Source organism: Myxocyprinus asiaticus, chromosome 2 (genome assembly GCF_019703515.2).
Source record: "Myxocyprinus asiaticus isolate MX2 ecotype Aquarium Trade chromosome 2, UBuf_Myxa_2, whole genome shotgun sequence".
In the NCBI taxonomy this organism is placed as follows: Eukaryota; Metazoa; Chordata; class Actinopteri; order Cypriniformes; family Catostomidae; genus Myxocyprinus; species Myxocyprinus asiaticus.
Window position 1 is genome coordinate 27,430,902 of NC_059345.1, and position 23,465 is coordinate 27,454,366.

Genomic DNA, 23,465 nt, shown 5'->3' on the forward strand with positions numbered 1-23,465 from the left:
AATTTTTGGAAAAGTCATATCTGAATGACACCACATTACACAATATTACAACCTGTTGAATGGACTTTACATCTCTCACAACCTTGTTTTTATTCACATTAAATTAAATATGGCATCTACCCTGACTAAGGTCTGTGGTGACTCTGTTTGAGGAGCCCCCTCTGCTAACCCCCTTTTTTCGCTTCACTGCTCATCCAACAGTCTAAGCTCAGGCCAAATCTGCATGTCGCTGCCGTGACAACAGCCGGTTGCTTGTGCAGCAGGTTTTTGGAAATAAGAGGAGGGAACACAATGGCGTGACTGTTGAGTGTGAGCGGCCATAGTAAAATCAAACTCATTTACATGTGCCCCGATAAAAAAAAAAAAAAAGAATAACCTCCACTTGAATATATATTTACACATTAGTGAATACCTGTGGAAGTGAATAAGAGCTCCTGATAAAAATTTTTTTTTTGGATTTTCATTTACTTTGAAATGTGTATTTATCCCCTTTGTTCTTCACTAGCACTGAGCACAACTTAAAAGACTCAGTGGATTAGAAAAGTTTGTTTGCCTCGTGTGATAGGGTAAATTGTGGTTTTCCTGGTTTTTTCCACCAATGGATACATAGAGAAGTCAGTTTGCAATACATTTTTGCAATTCCATAGCTCCCCAAAGGCACTGAGACAATGGTGTACTATTGAGACAATATCCTTTTTGTCATTTGGGTTTACATCCCGCTGGAGCCGCAGTGGAAGTGTTGTATTTCCATGAGACTATAGCCCTAAATTGACTGCCTACAAACACCAGCACTTTGGCTCTCCCACAGTTGGAATAATGAATTCTTGGAAGAAAAAAAAATTGTACAATTTCTCAGTATGTGGTATTTGTCTTGCGACAAAGTGGCATGATCTCATGCATTTTCAATTAGATCTGGTGACTTCTGGCGACATGAGTGAGAGTGACCTCTGGTGACTAGATGTGGGCGTGTCCAGCGACTTCAGAAAGTTGAGAAAAGTTTAACTTTATGCAAATTAAGAGCAACTTTCAATAGTAGTGAAGCGACAACCAATAGTAGTGAAGGCGGTGTCAGTGGAGCTCATGTCATCTGTGTCCTGTGAGATAATGACATTGAGTGCAGACAAGATGGATGAAAAGTTAAAGATTCTGTGAGTGTTTTCACTGTTAGAAAACTGATTCCTTGTTTTGAATGATATCTTATGTCTCAATATGTCTCATCTGTGATCAGATTTTTTGAAGATATGGCTAGATGATCAACAGAAGGAATGCCCACTAGCGACTTCACAGTACAGAGACTAGCAACTTCAAGCGATAAAGTCGCTGGATATGTTAAATGGGCTTAAGATTAACATTCTGACAGGGCCATATTAAGTTTCTAAATTAACTCTGTATTGTTTTAAGGGACTTTTTAGTCACTGAGGATTGATTTATTCATAGACATTTCTTCTGCAGGAGCAACAGCAGGGATGAAGATATGTTTTGAGGAGAATCAATCTAACTACTGTATGTAAAAATAACATAGTATTACATGATTGCAGAGCATCATTGTATATAGTAAACCATGTTTTTAGAGTGGTCATATCAAGATATGTTTTTAATGTTCCATCTATTCCATATCTTGGAACATATATGGAATATTGCACTCAAAAATGTACATTCTGGCATCATTTACTCACCCTCGTGTCATTCCAAACTCAAATGATTTTTTTCCTTCCGTGGAACACAAAAGGAGACATTTTTAATAATGTACTGGTTATTTTCTTTGTCTTTGCAATTACAATTTATGGGGACTGGCGCTTTCAAGCTTCAAAAAGGACGTAAAAGCATCCTCAAAATAGTTCATACCAGGGGTTTTCCAGCATGAGTTTGGGCACCCCCAGGGGGCCACAAAGGGGTACTAGGGTCCATGGAAAATATAGGGACCAAAAAAAAAAGTGTAAAAAAAAATAAAGAAAACAAAAGAAAATATCACGCTACGCCGCAACAGCTTGAGGCTGCCTACACTGGACGTGTCAAAACGAACGTTCTAAAGTGTTAATTTGTCTTCTTGGCAGTGGTAGCACCAACGCAAAATTGCGCCGCGCTGCAACTTGCACATCCAGTGTAGACCTTATCACTAGCTGGGAATGTTTTGTATTTTTAATGTACATTTCTGAAAATTCGACTAAAGAAAATGCGAAACATCACACGTTTCCATGATTTGTAAATGTGCATTATCTTGAGGGAGCCCGCCTTTTTGTCATGGAGCAGCTGAATGACCTCTTTGCTTCGGGGAGAGTTGTATTTGGTGTAATAAAGCAATTGTTCATTATGTTATTAAATGCTGCCAGGAGACTTCGCAGAATAAGTGCAATAGCTCGCATAATGAGGGCTCAAATGGCTATTCCCATTTGTGACAGCCTCCATATACCTGGCAGTGCCCACGCTCAAAACAGTTCTGGTGGATGAGGACCCACTTTAACGATGATCTGTGGGTGAAGCACTTTCGACTAACCAGGGCTACGTTTGAAGAATTGTGTACTATGGTCATTCCTTTCGTGGAGCCAGTCACGTCAAGCTCTCGCACACCTCTACAATCCTGTACAAATGGTCATGACACATCATCGTTCATGCAAATAAGCCGTTTCCATCACTTTAATGCGCATTTTAATTAATGTGAAACTCTAGAAAATCCACCTCCTCCTAGCGCATTAAATTTTATGCGAATTTTGAGTTTATTCGCATATCAAGCATTTCCATTCATTAGTGGGTACAAAAAGATGCACTCAACACAATACAAAGTAATTTTGTATTATGCTGATTATTTAATTTCGTAAACATGATGTCTTCAGAATATCATGTTTAAAAAAAATTTACTAAGTGGATCATCGTATTTAGGGTCCTTGGCATCAAAACGTTTGAAAACCTGGTCTATACAACTTGTGTGCTATATTATATCTCAACGTGATCTCATGAGAGTTCATATGTATTCTTGCATAATGTTCAAGCAAACGTACATTCTTTACATTTGCATAGACACTGAAACGTACAATACTTGCATATTGACAGCATTTAAACATCATCATTTTACATATTAACACCTATAGAAACATAAAAATGTTTAAGTGTACTGTTTGAATTGATTAATATTGAATAATTTGTAGAATTAATCAGTTAATTACATTTAATTTATAATCATTGAGATTAGTTAAATGCCATCACATTTATTTAATGCAGTTGACATTATAATATGACATTTTAATGGTTTCATTTAGTTCTGTGATTTCTGAAGACCTATACAATGTTTTAAAGGATTATATCACTTTAACCAAGAATAAACTTTAAAATGTTAAAATGAACAAAAACTCTGTAATCATTTAAGCATTTATTAAGCATGGGACACAAAAGGAGTTTTCAGAATATGCCAAAAAACAAAATAAACCACAAAAAGCACCATAAAACAATAATAAAATTAATCAATGAATTTGTTCTGTGAAGAACAAATCAAGCCTTTTATTCAACGATCTCCGTCTCCATCCGCCGCAGTGCCATAGCGCACGCTGTAACAGTCAACCCGCTTTGTGTTAGTTTTCAAAATTCAAAAATTGCCGACTCAAAAAACATTACGACCAGCGGTTTTACGGCAGTGATGTCGAATGCTCAGTGGCTCTAAAGTTTCTCGTGACTGTTTGTGACATGCCGTATTCTGCGATGTATATGTTTGAATGAGGTATCACAGTGCCGGTGTTTAGTACATCAGGAGAAGATTTACAGCAATTAATAATTTAAATTCCACTTTTTACCTCACACAATGCTATTGTATGCCGTCAGGGAGCACATCGGATTCACCTAACTAACCCTTTGGACTACTTTTGTACTGAATTTTGCCATTTTTCTGAATAAATTTTTTTGATTCAATTTATCTGCTTGCTACGTGTTTAAAATGCTTAATAAATGGTTATGTTTAGGTTTAGGAGTAGATGTGGGATAAGTGGCTGTATAATATATATAAATGAATATATTGTATCAAAAATCATTGCTGCTGTACATTAATCTACTTGATACATGTTTTTATATTGTTGAAATGTGGTGATGTTTGGAGGTTGGGGTAAGGTTAAGGGATCTAAAATATCTATAAAACAGTAAATAATGTACAAAAATATTTATAATCGATTTGTGTATTCAAATATATTTGTAATGGATTGGTCGCTATTGTATGTTTCTAAAGCTGTAAATATGTAAAAATTTTACGTTTTACATGCTTTAAAACGTCCATATTCAATGTTTAAGTGCCTATCCAAACATGCAAAAAATTTACGTTTAAATGTTACAGATATTAACGTACACATAGCTATGTATATGAATGAGATCAGGCTGTATATTTGTATCTTCTGAAGCTATACGATAGCTTTGTGTGAGGAACAGACTGAAAAGTTGTTATTATGATTTAGCTGTATGATAATCTTTACCTCCACTGAGCTGTTAACTCCCCATTAATTTTAGTTTCATGGAAAGAAGTGACCAGTACAGTAAATTCTAAAAATGTACAAATTTCTTCTTTTGTGTTTCATGAAAGAAAGAAAGTCATGTGGTTTTGGAACGAACACAGAAGTTTTATTTTTGATCCCTTTAAAATCTAAAAGGGCGGTCATATGTTAATGTTTCGGGAATGCCTTGTATAAAGATACATTTATTTATCTCTTTTAACAGCTTTCCATATTGAGCTGGATGATATAGCCCCTTTTAAAAAATAATGCTCCCCTGAGTGTTTTGAGAAAATATTATACATAAATTCACTTTATCACATTGTCAATAAAGGCAGAGAATAATATGCAAATTCTAGCATTTGATACTTCAATTTATTACCAGCCAGATGCAGACACACTTATAAAGTAACTTTTAGATTTATTTACTTTTAACTTATAGTAAGATTTATTTTGTGTGTGTGTGTGTGTGTGTGATTTCATAGTGGCTGGGCATTGCTGGAGGAGTGTGTAAACAAGCATGGCTCTTTCAGCCCTTTTCATGTGTACTATATGTGTGTGACCTTTATTTTGATATCCCCTCAACTGAACTGTATTCTTTGACTTTGTGTAATCCCCTGGTGTGATTGTCTGGCTCAATCTGAACCTCCGTATAAGCAGGGGATGTGCTTCGTCACAGTACGACAGACAAAATATTGCAATGTAAGCACAAAATTGCAAATATTACACACGTAGTTCGTCGTCTTGGCTGTTTACATAAGATGTTTACTCCGTGGCAGATGTTCACTTTAGGTAGATTGATGTGAATCAGAGGTGTCTTGGCTTGTTAACTAGTTCAGTTTGATCCCTCAGATGTTTCTCAGCATATGGAAGAGGCATTATGAGCATGTTTGTGCCAGTATTACCTCTCTCTCTCCCCCTTACCCTCTTTCTCTGAAGAGAATAAGGGATAAAGTGATTGTGCTGCGTTTTTCATTGAGGCAGGAGCCTTTTGCTGTGACAGGACTGCTTAATGTTTTCTGTTGCAGTTGGGGCTATGCGCAGTGGAGCTGCAGTGGACCGAACTGCTCATGAGAAACTGGAAAAAACATAAAAGCTCATTTTGAATTACCTGCAGCGTGAATAATTTATCTTATGGAAATCATGGTATTTGTATCTCACCAGCAGCAGCGTCTTTATGTATCCAGGCAAAACTGATCGCCTTTAGCAATCCAGGGTTGGGCACAATTCTAAATTTAAGAATGGCTCCCTTTTATTTCATGAATTAGAATTTGAACTGAATTGGCCACACCTCACAGGATGTTGAATTAGAATGACAGGAAGTAGGGCTTGGTGATATATCGAATATTCAATATAATATCGCATTGTTTTTGCTGACGATATAAACTTACCTAATGTTGTGAATATCGCACTGATTTTAATGTGATGTTTATTTGGCCATTAAGTTTTATAAAGAGTGCACCAGCAGACTAATTTCACGATCCTTCAGGGCTGCACAATTAATCAAAATAACATCAAAATGGAGATATGGTCATATGTGATTATTATACTGTCACAGTATGTACTGTATTTGATAAAGGATGCAATTCTCGGCCAGTAAAACAGTACGTTCTTTAGCTATGTACGTATGTGAGTTTTATGAATAGATCACAGACATACTTCATATGGGGACATGACCCAAATATATGACGTAATAACAAAAACCGTGACAATAATCAACTCTGGTTTTGTTAAACAAACACCATTTAAGCACACGGAACAAATTTCTTGGTATATAACTTGCAGTTGAGACCTGCGGTTCCCCGCCGTTCTTTTAAATCTAGCGTTTTGAACCTGACGTCTCCTCAGCTCCCGAGGGATTATGGGATAGTAAAGTGTCCAATTGATCGGCACTTAAGAATCTTGTCGGAAAAAGTAGGCTATTCGGGTGTTTCTCGCTTACTGTTTTATGAATACTGAGGATTCGGATATACTACTCCATTGGCATACTGTTTTTGGCATACTATGTAGTAGGAAGTATGCAGGTTCAAGCATTCGCACAGTTCCAAACTTTATTAATCGCTACAAGTTATTATACACATTTACAAACGTGGCACAGTATAACAGAAAAGGAGGAGATGACAGTGTTTCACCAGATGCGTAACATTGTAAACGGTCAAATACACACTGCACATTCAGTGTCAAAATAATAGCTCCAGGGGAAGGTGAAGTAAATAGGGCAGAATTATATTACTTGCATATAAAACAAATCTAATCCTCAAAATAATAATGATAATTCTGTATTATACTATAATAGTTAATTTAACTGGGACTCCTCAGTAATAATTAGTATTATGCAATTTTCGACTGGGTTCCAAAAAATAAGTGATTTTTGCACACCTTGTTCATTCACATTTTTAGTAAAAAAATATATGAAGGTAAATAATGCTGTTTATTAAGCTACTATGTATCATTGTATATAAAATACAGTATAAATATAAAGTGCATGTCAATGAAAATGATTAAATCTCATTCTCTCTTGTGTTCATTTAGTAAACAACTGTGGGAAACAAGCCTTTATTATTTTTAGATATATTTTTATTCAGTGCCTTTAAAATATGGAATCTGAATGGGGGCCTGGGTAGCTCAGCAAGTATTGACGCTGACTACCACCCCTGGAGTCATGAGTTCAAATCCAAGGTGTGCTGAGTGACTCCAGCCAGGTCTCCTAAGCAACCAAATTGGCCCGGTTGCTAGGGAGGGTAGAGTCACATGGGGTAACCTCCTCGTGGTCGCAATTAGTGGTTCTCGCTCTCAGTGGGGCGCGTGGAAAGTTGTGCATGGATCGCGGAGAGTAGCATGAGCCTCAGGGGTGTCATGCACAACAAGCCACGTGATAAGATGCGCGGATTGACAGTCTCAGAAGCGGAGGCAACTGAGACTTTTCCTCCACCAGCCGGATTGAGGTGAGTAACCGCACCACCACAAGGACCTACTAAGTAGTGAGAATTGGACATTCCAAATTGGGAGAAAGGGGGATATATATGGAATCTGCTTGGCTTCAAATGCTGTTTGGATGAAATTATGGTTCCTCTGATTTAAAAAAAAAAATCTGATAATGATCAAATACATTGTCAATAGGCTGAAAAATATAGAGATATTTTTGTAACAATATCCCCAGCCCTAATAAGAAGTGGAATTTACTAAATTGCAGTTCAGGGAAATACAACATGGTGATACATCAGAGGACTTTTATTAACACAATTTTAGTGACAAAATATAATTACATTGTTAATTATGACTTGTTATGTCTATTTATTCCCTTATTTGTATAAAATATTTTTTTCTCAACTGATTAGTAATTTCTCTACACTAATATTCTCTATACTGTGAATTCAATATTGTCAAAAGAATCAAACACACACATCAAAACAGATTTTAATATACAGGTCCACAAAATGTTCACCAAATTGTTTTCAGATAACTTACAGATATAAAAATAAATATTAATATCAAAATATGAATTCGATTAGAACATTCTGGGAAATGCATTCTTCCACTAAGTCTATAAAATGAAAGAATGTCTTAATATAATGAATATACAGTACATAGTATATATATACACATACACTGGCAGCCAAAAGTTTGGAATAATGTACAGATTTTGCTGTTTCGGAAGAAAATTGGTACTTTAATTCACCAAAGTGTCATTCAATTGATCACAAATTATAGTCAGGACATTACTGATGTAAAAAACAGCACCATCACTTTTTGAAAAAAGTCATTCTTGATCAAATCTAGACAGGCCCCATTTCCAGCAGCCATCACTCCAACACCTTATCCTTGAGTAATCATGCTAAATTGCTAATTTGGTACTAGAAAATCACTTGCCATTATATAAAACACAGCTGAAAGCTATTTGATTCGTTAAATGAAGCTTAACATTGTCTTTGTGTTTGTTTTTGAGTTGCCACAGTTTGCAATAGACTGGCATTTCTTAAGGTCAATGTTAGGTCAAAAATGGCAAAAAAGAAACAGCTTTCTCTAGAAACTCATCAGTAAATGATTGTTTTGAGGAATGAAGGCTATACAATGCTTGAAATTGCCAAAAAACTGAAGATTTCATACAAAGGTGTACACAACAGTCTTCAAAGACAAAAAACAACTATAGGACAGAAAGAGATATGGAAGCCCAGATGTACAACTAAACAAGAGGATAAGTACATCGGAGTCTCTAGATTGAGAAATAGACGCCTCACATGTCCTCAGCTCAAATCAAATCAAATCAAATCAAATCACTTTGATTTGACAGCTTCAATTTGCTTTGATTTGAAAGCTGACAGCTTCATTGAATTCTACCCGCTCAACACCAGTTTCATGTACAACAGTAAAGAGAAGACTCGGGTGCAGGCCATATGGGAAGAATTGCAAAGAAAAGCCACATTTGTAACAATAAAAAAAGAAAAAGAAAAAGGTTAGAGTGGGCAAAGAAACACAGACATTGGACAACAGATAATTGGAAAAGAGTGTTATGGATCTTAACCCCATTGAGCTTTTGTGGGATCAGCTAGACTGTAAGGTGTGTGAGAAGTGCCGACAAGACAGCCACATCTATGGCAAGTGCTACAGGAAGCGTGGGGTGAGTATCTGGACAAACTGACAGCTAGAATGCAAAAGCAAAGCTGTCATTGCTGCTTGAAGTAGTTTAAGAAGTTCTGAATTTGTTTTCAAATTGTAATAGTAATTTTTCATGTTATTAATGTCCTGACTATATATTGTGATCAGTTGAATGCCACTTTGGTGAATAAGTGCCAATTTATATATATATATATATATATACAATTTATTTATTTTTTTTCTTCATCAAACCAGAGGACATTTCTCAAAAAAATAATATCTTTGTCCCCATGTGCACTTGCAAACTGTAGTCTGGCTTTTTTATGGTGGTTTTGGAGCAGTGGCTTCTTCCTTGCTGAGCAGCCTTTCTGGTTATGTCAATATAGGACTTGTTTTACTATGGATATAGATAATTGTCTACCTGTTTCCTCCAGCATCTTCACAAGGTCCTTTGCTGTTGTTCTGGGATTGATTTGCACTTTTCGCACCAAACTGCGTTCAACTCTAGGAGACAGAATGCGTCTCCTTCCTGAGCGTTATGATGGCTGCGTGGTCCCATGGTGTTTATACTTGCGTACTATTGTTTGTACAGATGAACGTGGTATCTTCAGGTATTTGGAAATCGCTCCCAAGGATGAACCAGACTTGTGAAGGTCCACAATTTTTTTTTTTCTGAGGTCTTGGCTGATTTCTTTTGATTTTCCCATGATGTCAAGCAATGAGGCACTGAGTTTGAAGGTAGGCTTTAAAATTCATCCACAGGTACACTCCAATTAGTCTAATTGGCTAACTGCTTAAAGGCTTGACATCATTTTCTGGAATTTTCAAGCTGCTTAAAGGCACAGTTAACCACAACTACAGTTTTCCAAAACTATAGTTTGCAATCTGTATAGTGGTTAAAAAAATCTGTTTTAATGATTTCAGTCTAAGTGTATATAAACTTCTGACAACTGTGTGTGATATATATATATATAAATTAAAACAACATTCTATTGGTGGCATTTCAGACGTACCATAAAAAATCTACTTATTTAAAAAAAACGACAACGTAAGAAACCCATGTTTACATGAAATTTGAATTAATCTGATTATTCTCTGCTTTTGACGTCAAAACGTGCACAACACACACTCATTGGATAAGCTGGTAAGAATGCCGATAAAAGCATTTACATGCAACTCGAAATCGGGGTAATTGGCAAAAATCTATATTGAACACAGACAAAGTTCATTTGTAGGATGCATGCTGTGTTTTTTTTTATCCATAAAATGTAAGTCAATGGGGCTCAACACTTTCAAGTTCCAAAAATGACAAAGCAGCATAAAAGTAATCCATATAACTCAAGTGATTTTTTAACATAATCGGTCAAAGAATGTGCATTTAAATGCATATCTAATGTTTCTGTTAATCACCCATTTATATTCTGGAATTGAATATAAAAGACATTCTCAATTCACTTCTGATTGGCACACAACCCTGGAGCACTTGCTGTGAGTCCAGTTTAAAATACTTGCAAGAGGGCAGCTTTTAGCAAGATCTGAATTGACCTAGGACACAGGAAACTCCTGGTGCTGATTTGTCACTTACAAGTGTTGTATTGTATCCAAAAGACATCCATAGTGTCTAGATCTGTTACTTCCTTTCGGAAAGAAGTATGCACCAGATACAAAGTGACATGGTACCATCACATCTTCCATGCCAGGCGATAAACACATTGTTTGTGCTGGTCAAAACAAATGAGACTGGGTGTAATAACAGAGCATTGACAGGGGGAAAGGATGGAGGAAAAACAATGAGGGGATTGAACAGAGGCACAGTGGCTTCCTGTGTCTTTTACTGTGTCACAAGGCCGTTCAACTCGGACACAGTTTGACTTGTCATATTAAACAGTCAAGCATGGAGTGCATTCATTAACATTTGTGGCAGAGATGTAGCGAAGTCTGTCCCACTGCATGAGAAAGTTTGCAGTCATAAGAGACAGCAGGCATAGAGGCGTGCTGGGCAGTGGATATGCTACGGTCACCACCAACATGGGTGCCTTCTGCAGCTGCCTGCCTTTGGGGTGTGTGACCAGGCAGGACACTGGCTGTGAGGAGACACAGACTGAACTGGAGACTATCAGAGAGGAAGAGGATGAAATTGCATCTGGGGAGGAAGGGTAATGTGAATATTGGATGGATTTATTATTGGATGACATTTTTATGCTCAGGGAAAAGTAAACTGGCACTGCATTAAGACTGTGGATGTAGGATCAAAATGAATCAGTTCGGTTGGCTCTTTTGTAAGTTTAAGGGGAACAGACAAATGGACAGTGAACTCAGGAGGGTGAATGCATTAAACATTTTTTTTTTTTTTTTTTTTTTTTTTGCGAACAGTATCTCAGTGCAAAAAACGATGTTACTGACCACCCACAATCCAGTTTAAACAGGTGCTGAAATACTGCGCTCGGCGCTCTATGAATTAAGTAATTGTTTTTACTGCAAACATGTCTCCTTTCTGTGTAAATTAGGCTTATTTCTGATTGTGCCTTATTCATAAATCTTAGCAATATTTGCCTGGCACAATTTATGTTGCTCTATAAACCGATTTTTTTTTTTTCACAAGTAATGTGTACATTTTCTTTTAAACATGACAGCTAGGCTTGGGATCGATGCCGTTTTCACATATCGATAATCAGAAGATTTTCTCATTGATTATCTATCTCTCTCTCTCTCTCTCTCTCTCTCTCTCTCTCTATATATATATATATATATATATATATGGATTTTTACATATATAAATTGGGCTGCATGTTGCACAGTAGTCTTTTTGTTTTCATATATATTTCTCAACATATTTATATTCATATATATTTCTCAACACAACTTTGGTAAAGTGTGAGAGGCAAGGTTAATTAAAATGAGTCGCACACCAGACATGTCTGGCGGACGACACGGCCGTGTTCTAAAATTCAGAACAATTATTTTCTATGAAGTCACATACGTCATACGAGGCTGTTAACAATTCTGCAGCGCCACTTAGCTCAACTTGCATAGTTTTCCATTAAATTTGACCAAAATCATTACCAAAGGACATAGATTATTTACTCTATTCATTACTGGATGATTGTCAGGGTTATATGTGTTTTTGTTCATGTCTTTTACTTTGATAAATGTGTTCCATGCCATGTTTGTTCCTGTTTCCTTGTCATGTGTTTCACATGTTCTTGTGTCTTGTCCCCACAGGTCCATTGTTTCATTGGGTTGTTAACAGTCTAGTTATCTTGTTTAGAGTCCTAAGGGTTCATTGGTTTTCAATGAACACTGTGTTCTCCCTTGTCTGTGTATTTAAGCCCTCATGTTTGCCATTGTCTCTGGTCAGGTATTGTTAATGTAACATTGTTTGTGTAACGTCGTGTTATTGTTCTAGTCAAGTATAGTCAAGTTCATGTTCATGTTTATATTTTGTTTTTTTAGTCAAGTTAAAACTACCTGCAAGGTCTGGAATTAGACCATGCAAATTGCGTTTTGCTGTTACCTTATTTGCATAAATCCATAATTCAAATAAATGCAGCTATCAACAGACACAATTCATTTACAGGGAATTTCCCCTTTAGAATCTATGAATGATTATTTTCATTTCTCCATTTCTTGTGACATGGACCTAAAAAGCCTAAAGCTGGAGAGTACTGGCATATTTTTCCCTAACTGTACATGGATGGTCAGATCTTCTGCAGCATTCTGTCAAAAGAGATCCAACTAATTGACGAATGCAGAGCTGCAGTTTTCGTTCTCCTTCACTTTACACATAAAACGAGTTGCTGAGAGGACTTGACCCTGTAAACAATGTCTCTGCTCCAGACGTTTCAGTCTGTTGGATATAGAACAGGAATTTATATTATTCAGACCATGAAGCTGTTCTGTTTCTGTAAAGGAAAAGAAAGTTCCAATGGCTAACATCTAAGATTCTGTTTGATCTTCACAGTCTTTAGGGTACATGTTTGATGAAAATAGCATATTTGGTTTCATTTAAAGGGTGCAATTTCAGATGCTATTTTCTGTCAGCTAAGTGAAATAATACCTTTGTCTTAAATATTTTTTTTTAAGTACATTTCCAAATTAGAGTGACTCGTAGGATTTTGATACCATTAATGGTTTTGACTGTATATTATGTGGACCTTGGAGTGCTCTGATGAAAAACAAAAATCAATACTCTCTCAGAATGTTGTGACTCGTCAAAGAAAACATTACAATGGAGTGTATGTGTAATTAGTCTAAATCATAGACGCTCTCAGGAGAATGTATTGTTGGCGGTGGCAAGTAAATATGGTTTTGCTTTCTTAGGAAGGTCATCCATCCAGAACAAACATTAATTTCCTTCTGCAGGAAGTCGTGCTACCTGGGATTTATCCAACTAGGCCTAACATTTGAGTGCAATCTTCCTGCGAGCAAGTCGCTGTTCAGGCAGGACGTTAGCACTTTGTGTTGCTGTGTTGTATGTGGTGGAGTGATTTAAATACATGATTTAAAGAGTTCTTTCTGACAGTGTAGTGTAGGAACAACAACCTTTCCCTCAAAGGGTCTGATTCTAGGAAGCTGGGAGGAGAACATGAGCCAATCACCATTAACAGAACAGTTATGCTTAGTCAACAAAACTAGTCTCACAATATTTCTTCTCTAAGCAAGAAAACACATTATTTCCTCAAAAGACAGAGGAATGTTGGATAGCTCCTCAAGTCCTCACCTATTTCTTTTGATGCACAGAGTAAAAACATAGTACCTACTGGGATTACAGTCTTGTAAAGCAGCATTTCTGCTCTTGACCTCTCCACAGCGAGTTGTGAAGCTGTTCACATATCTCATCACGCACAATCACACTGAGTGCTTGGAAGACTGCAAATTTCTGTCCTCTCCCATCAGCCTAAAACTGCATACTCCACTAACACCTTACTATTCAATTGTTTATCTGAAATGTAGATCAGTCCCCTTTGTATATAGGAGATGTGTTGAATTTAAGATGTATGCATAAAAAGTGTTTCAGTGCACTGCATATATCTATCATTTATATATGACAAATGAAACTTGAACTTCATTCCAAAGATAATTCAGATTGTAGGGTCGCAAACTAGATAATAGCATACCTCTTATCAGCGAGCCACATGATTTGGGGTATAATTTCTGTTTGCAGCACAAGCAGAGCGGGTACCCATCAAAGTTTAACTCTCCTAGGCTGTTCAGTAAAGATTGAAACTTGGCTGTTTGCGGTCATTTTTGACCAGAAATGAAACAAATCAACAAATTAAATTTTTAAATTTTTTTTAAGAATTTAAATTTTCTTCATCCTGAAGTAATAACAATAAAATTATACACTTCTTTTAGGATTTATTTAGATCCTATTTACCTGTAAATTTACATCATTCATTTGCACATGCAAATAAACTAATTTATGTTAGCTTCACTTTAGTAAAAACCTACAATTCTATAAGTTGAAACGTGAAGAAAATATGAGACTGTGTCATGTATTGGGGCAGATTGCCGACATCTGGTGAAAAAAAGAACAAATCATGTCATAATAATAACCATTAGATGGCTGCAGAGATGGTGTGGTCTGATTGCCTGTTATCATTTTTTATTTTTATTTTCTAATTTTAGATTTAGATTATCACAAGTTATGCATTTGGATATATATTTAGACAAATTGTTAAACTAGTATTTGTCAATGTTTAGCTTTTTTTATTGTTTTGAAATGTCTGTTTTTGCAATAATGTGACATTACCATATGTTTACTTTCAAACCTGACCATGGTGATAGAAAGAAGACGTAGAATAAGCATTTTGTAACCAATCATTTATTTTACAGTAAATATCAAAATTCAGTAACTCAATAAAGTAAATTAGTTTTTTGTTTCTTTGTTTCCATAACAGAAAGTGTTTTGTCTGGAAGGTGTGGCTTCCACACCTACGCATATACATCGGGCCCAGACTCAGACTTAGTTTTTTGTTCTTTGATCTGTGTGTGCGGTGTGTGCGTGCGTGCGTGCGCACGTGTGTGCGTTTGTGTGTTCTGTGTTCTGTCTTCTGACTGTGTTAGTCTCACCCATTTATTTGTGTGTGCGCGCGTGTGTGCGGTTGTACAGTATGTGCTTGTGTGTTCTGCGTTCTGTCTTCTGACTGTGTTAGTCTCACCCATTCATTTGTGTGTGTGTGTGTGTGTGCGTGCATGTGTGCGGTTGTACAGTATGTGCTTGTGTGTACATGCGTGTGTTTGTGTGTTCTGCGTTCTGTCTTCTGACTGTGTTATTCTCACCCATTCATTTGTGTGTGTGCAGTTGTACAGTATTTGCATGTTCTGCATTGTGGGTATATTATGGTTTCACTTGATTGCTGCAATTTATTTATGTGCCTAATTATAGCCATGCAATGTACTGTATGTCTTTAGCTCTCTCATGTCCACCAGCATTAATGCACACATACATTCTTAACTCGCTTTGCCAGGACTGATCAAAGGACAAATAGCCCAGAGCACCAGTTACGGCAGTAATACACCTTGCCCACGTTAATGCCTGGGTGAAATATCTACCGTGAGAAGAGAACGTTATCTCTGTCAGAGTCAGTGATCCTCTGCTGGGCTTGAACAGCCTGAGAGCTGCAGTTTGGAATACAGTAACACCCTGCTGTGCTCAGGACAACCACCAGGGAATGCTGTTAAATCTTTGACTTTCATAGGTCACACGTGGACAGCCCATGAGAGGGCGGGATTAGTTTCCTTTGAATGGACTGACTCTCATTCAGGATTTAAATGGATAGCTTGTGGAGGCTTTTCCCTACTGCTGTTTCCCCTCTCATTTATTATTTATATCTAATTTAATGGAATAAACATAGAGTTAGCCTGTGTCAATTATTGTCCCCTGTCTTGTCAAAATAGTAAACTTATATGTAGGGATAAGAATAGTAAGGAATTTAACGATTCCAGTTCCAGTTTCGGTTCCTTAAAGATTCCATTAATGATTGTTTTGTAGACTACTTTGAAGAAAGAAAAAGAAAAATTCTTAGTACATTTACAGACCTTTTGCAGTCTGTTTCCAAATGATGAGATCATTTTAGATTTTGATAGAGCAGATATAACATTAAAGAAATTCTTCTTGTTAAAGGCATGTTTGCACCGACTTTACAGGCATAAATGTAATCCAATAATTAAACCTAACTATACATTCAATAAAATTTCTAAACAAACAAAAATGTGATTACATATTTTGTTCATTTGTGCATTCTTTTATAAAATTCCACTGATTACAAAACCCATTTGTATCCTAAAATACACCTTGTCTTATTAACAACCAGTCACTGTAACTGTGTAGTCACACAAGCCTTAAAGGTGCTGTAAGTGATTTTATTTTAATTACAAGCAGAAAACATGCCTATTACCTGTCAGATATTACTGAAACAGGTGCCATGAAATAGAGACAGGTTGTTACAGAGTTGTTACAGAGGCTCGGTAAACAGCAGGGAAAAAGATTATCCTTTTTAGTCAGTCAGAAGACTTTTGCACTTTCTGCCTGTCAATCATTGTGTGTGTTCACAGGGCAGCCCATATATGCTCATAAAAGTGTCCTTATGAGTGTCCCGCTATGGTGTCCTGCTTTTGTCAAACACTCAGGTGGACCCTTCTGCCCTCCACCTGCTCCATCTCTGATTACAAATATCTTAGGCTAATTCAATGGCTAAAGTCTGGTGGAAGTGGCAGAACCTTTAAAATTGCTCATTGCTCCTTTAAGTACAACATTACATAACACAGTACAAATTCATATTTAATTTAAAGTTGGACATGAAGAGAGTCATAAAATGCACATCTGCTCCAACTGATGTGAATGTGTATTTAATTCACTTAAATTTGTTCATCCGTTCGGGAACCAAACTGGTCATGCTGTTTTTGATGCACTAAAAAGAGCCGGCTCATAAGACTCATTTGGGAATCAGACTACACTGGTAGTGTGGTATGTTTCACGCTGTGTATTCAAAAGAACTGGTTGATTAGTGTAATTTGTGTTAGAATATTTTAGTATAGTCTTCTGTCCGCATAGGTGGAAAATTGCATGTTCGAGAACCGTTAACAAAACTAAAAGTCATGAAAATCAAACAGTTCTGGTCTTTTTTAAAAATACAGAACCGGCTCTGAACAAGAACAGGTTCTCGGTTCCCAAACCTACTTATATGTCTTTTGTCTCTTTGGTTAGCATTTCTAGGCATGTCACGCAATATTTACAGCACTTATAGTAGAGTGCACAGCACACTTGAAAGCATGTTTGAAAAGACCTTGGTAGTCTTACCCTGGCTTTGCTCTCTGGTCTATTGCATTGACACTACTAGAAAGCCCAGATGTTCAGTGCTCTTCCTAAATGATCTTATGAGTTCCTTTCTCCCATTTTTTTGTACTTTATGTTCTCTTTGTGTGTTCTCAAGTGATTCTTTCCATTTCATTACCTGTATGGGCCATATCCTGTCTGAGGATTTCTTTAATTCAGAAGCTTGCATCTCTCTATTCTGAACCAATTGATCAGCTCTTTAAACCTGAGTATAGACATACAGAACAGGAAGGTTCTGGTTGCATCCGGAGAGCAAGCTCATCAGTTACTGCTGATTTGAAGCAGCACACTGTGGATAACCCTGCAGCAGGTGTAACCTGAGACCGGTGAGGAAGGGGGCTTATGTTCAGACCCTTCTTTCTGTGATCAATTTAGGGTTGAGACCTCTTTTCTGTCCTAACCCCCCTCCCAGTCCTGAAGAGGCACACATGGGAGATGGAGAAGGTGCTGACGGGCTCACTCTGGGCGACTGGGGGCGGCTCAGATCAGGCTGATCCAGCACTAATTTCAACAATCCAGCTCCGCACTCCACACCCTCTACAGACAGGCTAGTGGGGCTGTGGGAAGTGGTTGGACAGAGACTGGAGCAAACAGAGGTCATATGAGCAATTAGCACCGAGATATTTTTGGCATATGAGGCTGACGTTCATGCATATACCTTCAACAAAATTTTGGCACTCACTATCTCGGAGTAAGTCTACATAGCTGTGAGGCTCAGTACTATTAGTCTTGTTGGACATTGAGAGCACGTGCCAGAAGATACATAAAGAAGGAAGGAACAACGATTTGTGAATTTAATCCATCGTCAGATATTTCAACCCCCTTGAGGTACATAAGATAAACTGAATTTAATAATTGTAAATAGTTGTGTTGTGGAGTGTCCTATGGTCCTCAAGGCCAAATAAGTGGTGAGTACCATACAACTGTATGATCTAGACACATAGTCTTTCTATAATTCTCATGAACAGATTTATTGACAGGAAGGATGTCGACTCAGCATATTGTATTTAATGGAGTTTAACTAATTACTAAATGAAATGAAAGTTACATTATACAAGGATGATCTAAAGCAGTTGTGATGGAAGTCATATTTTATTATTATTACTCAGTATAGCTTGAGTGATAACGGGCTATGGCCATAATTTCAAAGGAATGCAGTAAAATCCATTAAGACTATGGTAATGGTTAATATATTATATGATTCTTAAAGAGAGCAATTATCTATTTGTTTGACACCTTCTGGGAATTTCAAGAGTGCACAATGCTTGTTCTTTGAAGATGAATTGTGTATTGGCAAGTTTAAGCAATCATGAAGCTACACTTTTACAAACTCTACTTTTTGGCAAAAGTTATCATGATTATCAGTTCTCATATTCTGGATTTTACTTTTGTAGCATCTGTTATATATTGATTATATATAATCATTATATATCGTTCTCAGTGTGAATGTTTTGTATAATCTTTTCTGGTGCTTCATGATGCTAATGTGATTTCAAAACATAAGTTTCTCTTTGAACCTGACATTGTTGGGCATGCTCCAATATCTTCCAGTGCACTTTATTTCACATACTGTAGTTCTGTAAGAAGTCAAATATGAGCAGTTGCTTAGTTTTGATGTGAAAATATTAATTCATGAGTCTGGACCCCGAGGTTGTAGGACTTACTACCAAATTTAACACCCTAATGATTCTAACTGAACACATTTAAAGTGAGAATGAGGATGATTTAGTAATAACTGCTATTACCTTGTCTGTGTGGAATGGCTGTATCTCAGAAGAGGCTACATCAATGGCTTTTAGCAGAATATTGACTAGTTGGATGATTCATTTCCACTCTCCTGCTGTCAGTGCACAAACACTTTCTGGCACTGACAGATCTTCCTTTTATTTTTATGTGTCACAGAAACAAAACTGCATACTGTCATTGTCTGATGCATCACAGAGGTGTGGGCCTAATTTGTAAATAAAAGGTGAACAAAACCGAATTTACATATGAATTAGATACTTGTTGCCAGTTTGCAGTGTTGGGCAAATTACTCAAAAAATGCTCAACAGAACAGTTAGTTAAAGGAATATTCCAGGTTCAATACAAGTTAATCTCAAACGACAGCATTTGTGGCATAATGTTGATTACCTAAAATAATTTTGACTCGTCCCTCCTTTTCTTTAAAAAATGCAATGGACATGAATAAGGCCAATTTTTGGAGGTTTTAAATCCAAAAATGTGAAACTTATAAGTTTATAAATGCACTTACATTAATTCTTGTGTTAAAACGTATTTATTATTTGAGCTGTAAAGTTGATTGAATCGTAATTCTTACTGTCATTTGAGGGTTTTAGGCTTTGTTGACATTACGTTTTCATGGCAGAGAAGTTTGGCTATAACTTTACACAGAAAAGGTTAGTAAGTGATTTTATCACATTAAAATCTTGTTAACACACATATTGTTTACGCCTTGTGGCTATACTTTTGAAATACTGAGTATTTTAACGTTTACAGATTGGCCCCATTCACTTCCATTGTAAGTGCCCCACTGGAACCCAGATTTTTTTAAAGAAAAATAAATGTTTGTGGTTATCAATATTATGCCACACATGCTGTCGATTGAGCTTGTATTGAACCTGAAATATTCCTTTAAGCTAAACTGAAAACTATACTTTAGAGAAAGTAGCAAGTTACACTACAAAGTACACACCAAAAGTAATTTGTTACATTTAAGCTTCTTAATTTTTTTTCAACCAGATTTACGAAGGATACTATAATAGACAAAGCATCTAAAAGACTTATTCATATGTTTTTCAATGCCATGGTACAGCATAGTAAAGCATAGTACAGAATAGTATGATACTGTAATAAACAGGTATACAGTATGGTGCAATATAAAATGTATGTGCATGTAATAAAACATGTAAATTCATATTTATACATGTTATGATACAAACCCATGTGCACATATTTCAAAATCACTTATTTAAAAAAAAAAAAAAATTATATTACAACCTCTGAAAAGCCCAAACCCATTTGAACATAATTTCCTTCGCACATACCTGTATAACAACTCTACGTACATATACTTGTCATCTTATCCTGTAATTCTGTGTCTAGCTGTTGTATTTCTGTATGTACTGAAAGCTTCTGATCAGAGGCCAAATTCCTTGTGTGTGTGAGCACATCTGGGCAATAACACTCCAATATCTGATGGTATCAGGTGGTAATACCAAGGTAGTTTGATATACAACTACCATATTTATGTACCATTCTGTAGTTACATGGTGCTTCAAAGTACTTAAAAAAATACCATGGTACTACCATGGTACTTTCAAATATGGTTAGCATATTCACATACCATCGTATTTACATGGTGCTCCCAGGTAATTGTACATGTGCAAAAAACATGGTAATGCTGTGGTACTTTTTGATGTGTTTTCTTGTAGGCTACTAAATGTTTTGATACATATTGGCTGGAAAATGTTGTTACCTGTAGTAGTCATTCACAAGCTGCACACATGTTAAACTTAAAAAATACTTTCTTCATGACTGGCAAATGATTTGTTACATTTGCAGGTTTGCTTACCATTGATTGTAGATTAATATCCACTACAACCAGCATTATCTTTGTTTTCAGTGGTGTAAATTATTCAATTAGTGTTGGCAAGTGAGAAATCGCACCTAATAATTCAGCAGTGCGCACGAGAGTCATTCACATTGAATCGCAAAACGATTCAGACCGCTTTACAATCATGTGTGACCAATTCATTGTAAAATGTGTGACTCAAATGAGTGATTCAGTTGTGAATCAGATATCTTTAGTTCTGATTCAAAACTGGGGACAATAAACACTGGTTTCATGTGTGATTGCCTCACCTACAGTATAATTTTACCAGTATATTTGTTCAGTTGGAAACTCTTGACAGCATCACATAATGTCTTTAAATTGTGAGAATCACCCTATAAACAATACTGCAAACAGTATTTTTCTGAGGCATCACACACTTTATACAGGTACAGTATGTAAAGAAATACAAAATAATTCTAATACATTTTTAATGTTCTGCTCAAAAGATACAAGATCTCCTCAAAAATATACATCTTTAGAATAAAAAATATTTTTATAAATCTATATCCATTAATATATATTGTGACGAGGAGGAGGGCGTGGCCGGGCCCTGACGATGCACGGCCGGCGCTGAATCAACTGATCAGTGGGAGAGGCGAGATAAAGGGGAGCCGAAGGCGCCAGTTTGAGAGAGAGTGAGAGACGCAGTTCAAGGACAGGCAAGGAGTCAACATAAAGTTTAATGGTTTTGTGGCAGGACGAATGAGGCACAGACAGACAATTCGCAAGTGCACGGTCCCACAAGGGGGTGTTTTATTGTGATTGTGGCAATAGTGAGAAGTTTAAGGCTTAATAGTGTGAGGCGTCTTTGGTGCAGGGGCGGGGTGAGCATGCCGCGATGTCTGTGTCCGTGAGTCTCGTGCGTAGTGAAGCTTTTCCCAGAGTCCGCGCTGCGATCGACGCTCACTCGTCGCTGGAGCCTGGAATTTAAAAGAGACAGAGAAGAGGATTAGTGACATTCTCTGGAGTCGTCGCTCACTGTCTTCCTCTTCCTCCAGCGTTTAAATCCTCTCCAGCTGATTGATTGCAGGTGAGGCCGATCAGCATCTACGTTCCAGGATTTATTGGATAATGGGCTCCAATTCCAGGGCGACGCTGAAGCGCACAGGATATTCACCACAGTATAAATAAACTTAAAACAACATGGAACATAAAACATAAGATGAACACACATGCAGCGCGGCCGTGTCTCTCTCTCTCTCTCTCTCTCTCGAACTGGCACCTCCGGCTCCCCTTTATCTCGCTCTCCCGCTGATCAGCTGATTCGCGCCGGCTGTGCAACGTCACGGCCCGGCCACGCCCTCCTCCTCGTTACACATATATTTCACTGTGAAGCACTTTATTTTAGAGAGAGAGAGAGATACAGAGGAGTGACTGTATTGCATCAGAGTCACTTTGCTCATATTGATTGGTACAGTATGTGTTTTTATGTGTCTAGTTTATAGTCTTAAAGCACTTGATGAATTTGTCTTTTTGTCAGATATATTAATATCCAACGGATATCCAACTTTTATGTTGGAAATATGTGGGAGTAATTACCTCAGAACCTCTCATCTGCTGTTTAATTACCTATAAATTAACATTTTATATGCAGCGCCAATATGGCGGAGTCCACGACCTTGCTAATGTGCTGAAGGTCTCGTTGGGCTGTGCCATGGAACAGTAATGGGTTTAGTGAGCTGCATATGTGATGTTTGATTTTAATTACCCTCTCAGGTGGGTGCCAAATCTATGTGCATGATTGAGCATCCTTCACAATTCAACCAGATGAGTTCCTCCTCTCATCCCTTCAATCTTCTGCACTTTGCCAGTCAATTATGACATAATTGGTGGCCAGACCCTATATCTGAGCATTCTCATTTTTCATCTGAGCCGTGGGACCAGCAGTGACTGGGGTTGAGGGTTTCTTCACAGGGGGATTGTGATGAGCATATGAGGAAAGAAGGGCCACCCTGGTCAGCCCTCTGGAGTACCTCAAAGCTCGAGACTCATCATTCACCTGCAGCCCCAGCTTTCATTAGCTGATAGCAGCCATTTGCACAGCCTATAATCAGTCTCGCCAGTTGGAGCTCTGCCAATTCCCCTCTGCTGCTCCTTTAAAAAGTGGCTTTTTATTCTTAAAAGGGGCTTTCTTATTCTCTTCTTCCCTGTCTATTTTAATCAGTTCTGTCCTTTCTTTGTCTCAACCTTTCTTCTCCCTGCCTACTTCAGTCTTGCATCTCATCCCTTTTAATATTGTCTCATTTCATTTGTTCTCCTTCCCTTCTCCTCCTCCCACCTCTGTTCTGTTCCTCTCTCTCTTTTTCTTTTTACGACTTCCTCTGCATCTCTATCATCCCCGTCTTGGCTGATGTTTTTGGCATCTCTTCTTCTGTGAATGCGGAAGGCATACAACATTAAGTTCAGCGCATATACAGACTCTTGCATCATTTGTTTGGTGTCAAACTTGAAC

General features: G+C 37.2%; 1 protein-coding gene across 16 annotated transcripts in view; it reads left to right on the forward strand.

The window, feature by feature from the left end:
- The window catches only part of LOC127450491 (pleckstrin homology domain-containing family A member 7-like), a 163,877-nt gene that overhangs the window by 10,713 nt on the left and 129,699 nt on the right, over nt 1-23,465 (forward strand). The window contains exon 1 of one of the 16 annotated variants that reach the window (XM_051714699.1): nt 11,021-11,215. The exons of 14 other annotated variants lie outside the window; for them this stretch is intronic. In XM_051714699.1, coding sequence (XP_051570659.1) covers nt 11,088-11,215 — 128 coding nt within the window. In that variant the 5' untranslated portion in view covers nt 11,021-11,087. Of the gene's footprint in view, nt 1-11,020; nt 11,216-23,465 lie in introns of those variants that run through there. One more of the 16 variants, XM_051714770.1, reaches the window with a different exon arrangement.